Source organism: Eschscholzia californica, unplaced genomic scaffold (assembly GCF_041429995.1).
Source record: "Eschscholzia californica isolate CP2 unplaced genomic scaffold, dmEscCali1.0.p SCAF_4, whole genome shotgun sequence".
NCBI lineage: Eukaryota > Viridiplantae > Streptophyta > Magnoliopsida > Ranunculales > Papaveraceae > Eschscholzia > Eschscholzia californica.
In genome coordinates, this window is record NW_028238461.1 from 55,169,456 (window position 1) to 55,179,617 (window position 10,162).

General features: G+C 34.3%; 1 protein-coding gene across 2 annotated transcripts; it reads right to left on the reverse strand.

Moving 5' to 3' along the window:
- Positions 1-5,433: 5,433 nt before the first annotated feature.
- Positions 5,434-7,505, reverse strand: LOC147546402 (F-box protein SKIP23-like). Of its 2 annotated transcripts, none has more exons than XM_086674023.1 (2): positions 7,316-7,505; positions 5,434-6,875 (listed from the first exon to the last, which is right to left on the reverse strand). In XM_086674023.1, the coding sequence occupies exon 2, from the start codon at positions 6,843-6,845 to the stop codon at positions 5,685-5,687; it is 1,161 nt and encodes a 386-aa protein (XP_086530149.1). In that variant the 5' UTR covers positions 6,846-6,875; positions 7,316-7,505; the 3' UTR covers positions 5,434-5,684. The 2 variants fall into 2 exon arrangements, with proteins under 2 accessions (XP_086530149.1, XP_086530148.1); XM_086674022.1 differs by having other exon boundaries at positions 5,434-6,864; positions 7,237-7,435.
- Positions 7,506-10,162: the final 2,657 nt, after the last annotated feature.

A 10,162-nucleotide genomic window follows, 5' to 3' on the forward strand; every position in this document is an offset into this window, starting at 1 on the left:
CTACTTGGTAATTTGGCCTAAACATGACTGAATCATTTTCCGAAGTTTTTTAATTACTCCCTAATAAAGAACCAGTATGAGATTGATTTGCTAGTCAATTCTTACTAAATATGATCTCTCAAAATCAATAGTTGGGAAGTCCATGATTAATAGTTCCCTAATTTCAAATGTGTGTGCATGTGAACAATTTGGATCATTGGAATGTAAAGAATTGTTCTTTTAGCTTCATGTTAAATAATTAAAAAAAAACAAAGATAGGGATAAACCAAAAGTTCGTATAAAGTAAGAGAAAAGTCGAGAAAATAAGTAGAATTCAGCAAACAATTCTCGCTTAAACGGGTTCTTAGCTTTCTTTCTTTTTCTTCTTATTCAATGGTCGGCAGTGGCAAATTCAGTATTTATACAAGGGGTAGACTAAATTAACAACAAATGCGACAAAAGCCTAATATCAATATAAAAGTTATCCTACATATACTACTAGCAAGTTTTTAACTTTCAACAAAAAAAAAAAAAAGTCCAATCAGGGCTGTCTCAGACCTTAAAAATTATTTTTCCACCCAAATTTTACAGTCTCAGCTCATCCTCTAAAATTCAGCTCCAACCACAACCTCTCTTGGAGCCCTAAAATTTGAATTTGAATTTATCTCTTTTCTACCCTTCTAACCACCATATTAAATTCCTTATCAATTTTTTTTCTCTATAAATACAACTCTCTTTCTCTACAAATTCGAATCAATTTCATCTTCTTCTTTCTCTACAAACTCGGTCATGAAACCATTATGAGAGACTATTTGAATGAAACTCGAACGTATGATGATACAAAGTTTCGCGCACGCTAAAGGATGAATCGTGATTTATTTTTGTGTATTCTCAATGCTGTCGGGAATACGACACCAAATATACCGAAAGAATGGATGCATTGGGTCGAAAGGGATTGTCACCTCATCAAAAAATTACATCTATAATGAGGATGCTTGCATTTGGAGGTCCGGCCGATTCACAAGACAAATATTGTCGAATTTATAAATCTACTGTCAACGAATAGATTATTTTAAGTTTTTTAAAGTTTTTGAATTAATGAGTTGGATTATCAATATAATGCATTTTAAATTTTTATTAATGAGTTATTTTTTGAATTTTTCCGTCGACCAAATTTGGCCAATGGATCACATCCACCGTTGGATGTGATTCTCCAACATTACTGTTGGGAGCTCCCTAATGATTATGTTGTGGGGTACAGTCGGCCCTTAATTAAGGGCCGGGTGTGGTTGGACCAGGGGAAGGTGTCCTAAATTCAAATTTAGGGCCCCTACCACTCTTGGTTGGACTTGCTCTAAAAACATAAGTATGAAATAGTCCGATTAGAAGTAAGATAATATTACGATAAAATTGTACATAACATTCGCAACAAGAATCAATTTTTTTTTATGAAGTCAACAGGAATCAATTATACTAAGTTGGTTATATGATGATTTGTATTTCAATTTCAACTTAATCGGCTGTTCTCAAAAAGTATCTAACTATTTATTATATTACGAATATCTAGTCTCAAAAACTGAATTAGAAAATCAGATAAGAGGAGAATTTGGTTGCATGGGATTTGATTTGATGACCTAGAGGTTGTAAAGCAATTAGCCCGTTTAAGGGAAATGCTACTTTCCCAAGGAGGTTGACAAAGGGTTTGACATAATGATGAGATGGATGCCTTTCATAAGTAAAATAGTGGATGACTCAAATCTGAACCGTGCAAATCGAACAACTCAGATTAAAACAAATTTTTCATCCTTTTTTTACTTACGGAAAACATCCACCTCATCATTATGCAATTAGCTTTAAACTGAGTTGTTTTAGAGTTTTCGTCATTTGACTACAATGGCCCTTTTAATCACTTTAGGGGCGGCTAATGCTGATTTTGGTTCTTTGTATTCATGGGTGAGAGCCTACCCTCCCCCATAGCTACGCCGCCTCTGGACTGATCGATTCGAAATCATTCTGGTGTCTCTAAGAAAAGTAGCTTTTAAATTTAATAAAGGTAGATTGTTTTCCTACTTAACGTTTTAATTGATCGTATGATAATAAAAGAACAAAAGAATATCAAAATAATTATATCATATTTAAACTTATTTTAACTTTCATCTAATTAGCTAGATAGTCAAGTGGAGGTCAAGTAAACGGACAATCTAGTATTATTGTTTTAAGTTTAAACTGGAATACAAATTTGACTAGTCTGAGTATTTGCACATTCTTATGATCTATGAATTGGAAAAAAGCATAATTTGTGGAAATTACTGGTACGCTACTCCGCTTATAAAGACAAGAAGTGCACAAGTTATATTCTTGACGTGCTATTTTATTTTGGAAAATTTTCACAATCTGAACCATGGCTTTATAGAGACAAGCAGTACCGGTCCTGAATTTTGGGGGGCCCTAGGTGAATGTATTGATGGGGCCCCTATACTTTAAGTTGAAAAAATTATCTAAAAAATAATATCTGTGGTGGGAGTAAATTCTTCACCTTAGGTTCACTAATCAAATATTCTGCCCACTCTACTACCCAATCAAGCTTGATACACATGTGGATAGAATAAAACATATAATAATACTATCTATATATACAATATTATCTATATATACAATATTTTATGAATGGGGGGTCCTCTAAATTTGGGAGCCCTAGACGACCGCCTGAGTCGCCTAGGCCCAGGACCGACCGTGGAGACAAAAAGTCCACAACGTAGACCATTGGCGTGTTATTTTATTTCTGGAAATTTTCAGTCTGACCCATGGCTTTATAAAGACAAGAAGTCCACGAGGTAAACCGTTGGTGTGTTATTTTATTTCTAAGAAAATTAATGAACCATAAAGACAAAGATAATATAATTTTGCAATTGTTTATGAATCATTGTGATAAATAATATATTAACAAAGAGATGACCCTTAACTAGATATAGAATTGAAATCTTTGAGATCGTTAAGGGCTTCCATGTACCAGATTTTCCCGCGGCAAGGGCTACTGATATTGTCTGATTTGACATTTCGCAGTTCGCGAAAAACTCTTCTTTATTTTCATTTTTCGCTCATCACTTACTCTTTTGATTCTCTCCTTCGGTTTTCCTATAGAAACATCACTTGAACTCTCATGTACCACATTAGCAGCGAATGTTTTTGCCACACAAGAGGAAAAAATGATCTGACTAAGTCATGTTAGCATCAAGGTCCAATGTTAGGATACAACCTATATTCTAACGAGCCTCCATGTCATAAGGTTCTGCTAATAACAAATACAGAAAATGCCATGAACAACTGTTAGTATAACTTGCATTAGTAAAGTTGTTCACAACAAGTTCTTTTATATACGTAAATTTCACTCAGGGGGTGTGAGTTTATATAGGTAAATTTCTTTTTTGTAAGCAAAGTAATTAACAAAATGCTTGTCTTTATTAATTACATTAATACATCAACAATTACAAACGCATTAATCTCTACGAGAGTTCATGTTTCGAAATATTCTGATAATCGACTCATTGTCAATTTTATTAAAAAATTCTTTTTCAATAAAGACTACTAAACTATCATTCAACCATCGGTCACTCATATTGTTTTTTAAATGTGTTTTAACTAGCTTCAAAAAACCTCTTTCAACAGAAGCAGTTGCAGCCGGTAAAATTAGTGCTAAAGTGATAAACAAATAAACTAAATGTTATGTTTTTATCTCTCTTAGTATCCGCCAATGTTCTAGCAAGAGATTCAATCACATCTAAATTTGGAAAATCATCATTCTTCCTCGTACCGTAAATGTAATTATCATGCTAATGAAATCTGGATAAAATTGAGCAACTCGGTACTCTTGAAGCGAGCATTTAGTTCTTGATGTTGAATATCAATAAAGATAGTTGGATCGAATGAATTTAAACATAAAATATTTAAAAATACCTATAGTCTGTCGGGCTTGAACCAACAAATTCAAGCTCCCACTCGTCCACAGATCAAAGCCACAAGCTCAGAACCATTGAGCCAAACTTTACTTGTTATCATTTGTAATCAAAGCCACAAGCTCAGAACTATTGAGCCAAACTTTACTTGTTATGATTGTAAACATGATAGATAGATTATTAGAGAAATTTGGCCAAAACTCCCTAAAAAATTTGAGTTTTGGTTAAAAAGGATTTATCAACTTTTTATAGGCTACAACTCCCTGTGACATTTTTTGTAAATAATCTAATATAGGGAAAAGACAAAACTGACCTTATTGCAAATCAGTTTGCAAACGAGAGTGCAAACTTTGCAAACCAATTTGCAAAGCTCTGCAAATCAGATTGCAAAGCTCTGCTCTGCAAACCAGATTGCAAAGCTTTGCAAGACAAATCAAATTGCAAAGTAGTGCAAACTAGCTTGCAAAGCTCTGCAAACTAGATTGCAAAGTGTGTGCAAAGTCATTGCAAGGCAAAGCAGATTGCAAAGCAATGCAAACGGGATTGCAAAGCTCTGCAAACCAGATTGCAAAGCTCTGTAAACTAGATTACAAAGCAGTGCAAACCAGTTTGCAAAGCTTCGCAAGCTAAGATTCTAAGGGCAATTTCGGCATTAGAAATGGGAGTGCTTTTAGAATTGTCCTTCAAGACTATTTCCAAACTATATATGAGGCCCAAAAGGACAAAAAGATAACTTGTCTTTTTGACAAAAAAAAACATGAAATTTCCTGTTTCAGTAATTCCCTTATGTAAATAGAATTGTCAAAATTAAACGCCTATATTATCATAGAGTTGGTTTTCTATTACCAATTCACATGGATGCTATTCAATTTGACTTGCCATTCAATGACTTATTTTGTAAGTGGGTTTTCAAAAGTTGGATGCTATAAGTTGAAGGTCCTTCAGAGCTCTCTTTGGAAAAGGTGCACATGTTTTCCAAGTTTCCATCCTAGTTTTTGTTTGCTAGATTCGAACATATGAAATGAGGATCACAGTTTTAAAGTAATATGTAATTGTCCAAACTAATATCACTGATTCAGGGTGTACACCTTTCTAGTGGTTAAATTTCGTATTCTTCTTGTTCAATATGCTCATCTTGGACTTGCTAGTTTACCACAAGTTCTTAGTTCAATATTGAGATGGAAAATTTGATATCGATGTTAACTAAACATGCTACTGTTCTAGCCCACTTTGAAATTCGTATCAGATTCTTGTGTTTCTCCCTGCTATAGGATTCGACGTTTGGATATGGTTATTTTACCAAGCTTCTCTCTCTCCCGATCATTCAAGATCGATAATTCACAATAATCAATTACTATGAGAGGATACCACCACAAATATACCCCTTCAAGCATCTCAATGTTGGCCAACAAGCTTGTGCATAGATCTCAATGTTCTCTAACAAGCTTGTGTATGTATCGAAACATAGGGTAGACCCACCCCAAGTGCATTGGGAAGTATGTTTTATGTTTCCTCAATGATATCTTATCACATTTTATGTTAGTATTAAAGAAAATGTAAAAAAAAAAAGTACACACAAGTTAGTATAAGCCATACTGTGAATATTCATGGATATAATATCAAAAATACAATAATCCCACTTAAACTTATGAAGAAAAGCATATGATTGTTGATATGTATTGTTTTTTTAATGTTACTTGAAAACACTCCTGATGTTGTATAAGGATAGTTATGTCTACTTCAAAACAGTCCTCATGTATTATTATAAGTTGATATCCAAGCAGGGGGAGGCCAGAATAACTTAGAATGATCGGGATGAGACATAAGAAGACCGATATTTCCACTTTCCAAGTTAAATATACCCAAGTCGTTATTCTTGAACGTGCCAACGTCATATCCTCTGTAAAAGGCCAAGCACTTGTTCTTATAATAAATACAATTCCCTTTACAACCTGAAAGATCATGAGCCGAAGCAGAGAATGAGCAATTATCAGCCAAAAACAGAGCACGATCACCCAAACTTTTCACCTCAACCCACTGCCTCCCCCCTTCACCTAGCTTATAAACTCTAAACGAGATTCCTGTATCGTGAGTGTCACCAAGAAAGTCATGCGTACACATATCAACAAGTAGAAGTTCGCCATTCGATTCAACCAAACACTTTTTGTTACCACTCGTAAAAGGAGCTGCAATATCTGTCACAACTAGAGATGAATTAACAGTCGCAGCTCTCCCGTCTAGGTCAACAACATAAAATTCATCCTTATAAAATATCACATCATACCAAGGATATAGTCTGTCGTCGACTATAGTCCATGAATTGTCTACTGATCTAAATAATGTTAAATAACCTTGTACATGGATGGTCATGATAACATAATTGTGGCCAATGGCCCAAGGAGGATTTGAAGAGAAAGCAATTTTCTCCAAATCTTCACTACCATATAATTTATTCCTCCTTTGAAGAACAAACTCTTGGCCTAAAACTGAGATCTGAAAGTTCATTGAGTTGAATATCTTAGGGATAGTCGTAGGTAATGGATCGATTGGGGTTCCGTTGAGTGGATTTAAGAGATGAAACACATTAGGAACATCATCATCCGGTTGGAGCTTGATAAGCCAACTTTCAGAAGATGTTTCAGAGTTTCTTATCTGCTCATTCTGTGGTAACGAAACACGTACTACTAATCGCCTCGCCAAAAAAAAGATACTAAAATAAGTTGTGTGGTTGATAGTAACAGAGCTGGGGTGAATCGGAACACAATTAGGTAGTTGATAGAGGAGTGGATATGATGATACTGATGATCTCCATGATGTGCAGACAGATCGAAACCGCATAACATCGATATCAGAGGGTAGAAGTAGTGCAATTGCATCTAATAATTCTCTGGGGAGTTGTGACCAATCGCCCATACTTGTTATTATCTTCTAACTATTTTTCACCTGTAACAAGAGCATGAAATAAATCAGTTAAATTGAAAACTAACATGATAAAAAGATATTGTTTGATCTTCATAATCATATTTTGGTATATGAGAGTTTTTCTAATCACGAGAGTTCCAAAAAATTTCAACATAAGTGGCATATTTTATGGGTCAACCAAATGAAGGGTAATCTAATCAAACCCTAAATACTTTTTATCTGAATCTAATTTTTATAACACTAGCTAGCTTGCTTATTCAATGTACACATAAACATTATACATCAAAAAGTGGTATTTAGAAGAAAGTCTAAACCCTAATTGAAAATATTAATCATGCATTGGAGGATCCAAGGTACAAAATTTAACCAATTAGATTGATACCATAATGAAATCGATACGAAACTAACCCTAAATTTGATCAAAGAGATATACTCAACTACTCAAGTATTTAGTCAATTACCTCTAGATGTTTTCCCTGTTTTCATCGATACTACTGTAGATCTAGTAAACTATTGAAACAAAACCTATTGTCTCTTCACTTGAAGAAGAACAAGTAAATCAATCGGTATTTGTAGATGTACAATAGACTCCATTTATGGTTAATTATTTGATTTACAAGATACAATTTTAACAATATTAGGAAACTATATATTTTGAGATATAGAGGATTATCTTAGATATACAAAATACACATTAAATTGGATTTTACTAATTATTTGATGTGGATGGAATAATATCTTTAAGATTCATCAAGTAATTAGTAGAATCTAATTTAATGTTGACGAATGAGTGGATGTTAAGTAAAAGAGAGGGATGTGGTAGTATCTGATGGTGGGACAACTTTTCCCATAGATTATGTGTTGGGTTTCGTAGTCTACTAATGTTTATAACGGAATCTCAGACATCTCATGTCTAACATTAGTCTCCCAAGATCACATGCATAAACTAATGATTAACTAAGTAACTAAGTAAAACTAGAAGATTACCTCAATCGGTAGTTTTTCCTCAAACCTTTCCAATCGTTTTAGAAGACCAAGAGCTCCAAACGTAGCTCCTCTACTTGGGACACTGAATGGTCTACTTGATCTCCCACCTTGAAAGCTAGCTAGAACTCTAGTGGTAGTTTGATACGAAGAACACTTCTTCTTGACTAGTTGATAGCTTGGGAATTAGGTCGCTTTCTCTTCTCTACTTGATGAAGAACTAGGTTTTAAATCCAAACAAGCTATAGAATTGCATTGTGATAGTAAAACTGCAATTGATATTGCAAATAACCCAGTGCAACATGACAGAACCAAACATGTTGAGGTGGATCGACACTTTATAAAAGAGAAACTTGATGCAAATATTATTAAGGTATCGTTTGTCCAGTCTAAAGATCAATTAGCAGATATCCTAAGCAAAACAGTCAACAGTCGAATATTCTCCAACGCATTAAGCAAGTTGGGTCTTGAAGACATCTACGCTCCAACTTGAGAGAGAGTATCAATTAGTATATAATATCAGAGTATAAAATCGTATAAACTTTGGTAGTTTTCATTCTTCTATATTGACTCACTTTGTATAAATATCGATTGTAAATACCCATTGTAACACAACTCATAATATACCAATGGAATGTCATTCTATTTCAAACGCTCATAACCCTAATATTTGCTGGAGAAATCCAGTGTTTTTGTAGGGTAATATGACCTAAAATTGGTATGAAGATCGTTATTTTTTATTCAGAATCCTTGTAGGTTTTTGTTTTTGTTTGTTCTTTGGTTTCACAAGTGAAATTTTTTCTTATAACCTAAGAGTTTCCAGGATAAATTTAGCATTTGTAGGGTAATTTGACTGATTCAGAAGTTAGACTTTGAATCAGAAAACATAAATTTATCTATAACCACACCCATAACGGGTAAATCTATTACCAAGTTTAGTTATGTAAATAGAATTGTCAAAATTAAACACATCATAGAGTTGGTTTTCTATTACCAATTTTCACATGGATGCTATTCAATTTGACTTGCCATTCAATGACTTATTTTGTAAGTGGGTTTTCAAAAGTTGGATGCTATAAGTTGAAGGTCCTTCAGAGCTCTCTTTGGAAAAGGTGCACATGTTTTCCAAGTTTCCATCCTAGTTTTGTTTGCTAGATTGGAACGTATGAAATGAGGATCACAGTTTTAAAGTAATATGTAATTGTCCAAACTAATATCACTGATTCAGTGTGTATACCTTTCTAGTGGTTAAATTTCGTATTGTTCTTGTTCAATATGCTCATCTTGGACTTGCTAGTTTACCACAAGTTCTTAGTTCAATATTGAGATGGAAAATTTGATATCGATGTTAACTAAATGCTACTGTTCTAGCCCACTTTGAAATTCGTATCAGATTCTTGTGTTTCTCCCGGCTATAGGATTCGACGTTTGGATATGGTTATTTATAATTATTAAGGATAGTCGTATGGGCTATCCGACCCGGCTGGGTCACATCGACCCGGTTGGTTATAGGTGTTAGAGTTTGCATGGCTTGCATGGTTTATCACTAATAGGATAACCATCACAAGAGTTTTGTTTGTATCAAACTAGGATCCATACTTGTACTTAGATTAGTATTTTACTTCTATAAATAGGATGTACACATATTGTATCAATACAAGAAATATTTTACCAAACTTCTCTCTCTCTACTGCTCGATCCTCTCTCTCTCTCTCTCTCTCTCTCTCTCTACTATGAGAGGATACCACCACAAATATACCCCAATGTTGGCCAACAAGCTTGTGCATAGATCTCAATGTTCGCTAACAAGCTTGTGTATGTGTCGAAACACACGGTAGACCCCAAGTGCATTGGGAAGTATGTGTTATGTTTCCTCAATGATATCTTATCATATTTTATGTTGGTATTAAAGAAAATGTAAAAAAGGTACACACTAGATCACACCTAGTGTGAAACTTTTGAGAAGTGTTGTTTGGGAATGTAGGTAGCTGTGAATAATTGTGATTAAGTTAGGATAGAGTTGGTGCTTTCCTCTAAACACTAGATCACATCTGAATTTCAATAAGTGCCACAAATCAGTAGCCATTGTTTCCAACTCATTTAAAACACATGAGTGGTCAATTCCTGCTCCCAAGTGTGGAAGTTTGTTTGACCAGTCCTTAAATGTTGAGGAGGAGAAGTCATCTAGATTGGTAGTAGAAAAATTCCTCATAATTGCCTCAGTGACAGAACAGTTTTGTATAAAGTGAATTTGAGTTTCCTCTTCTTGAGAGCATAGAGGACAGAGAGTATCAATACTTGGCAGATAATGAGCAAGAACATGC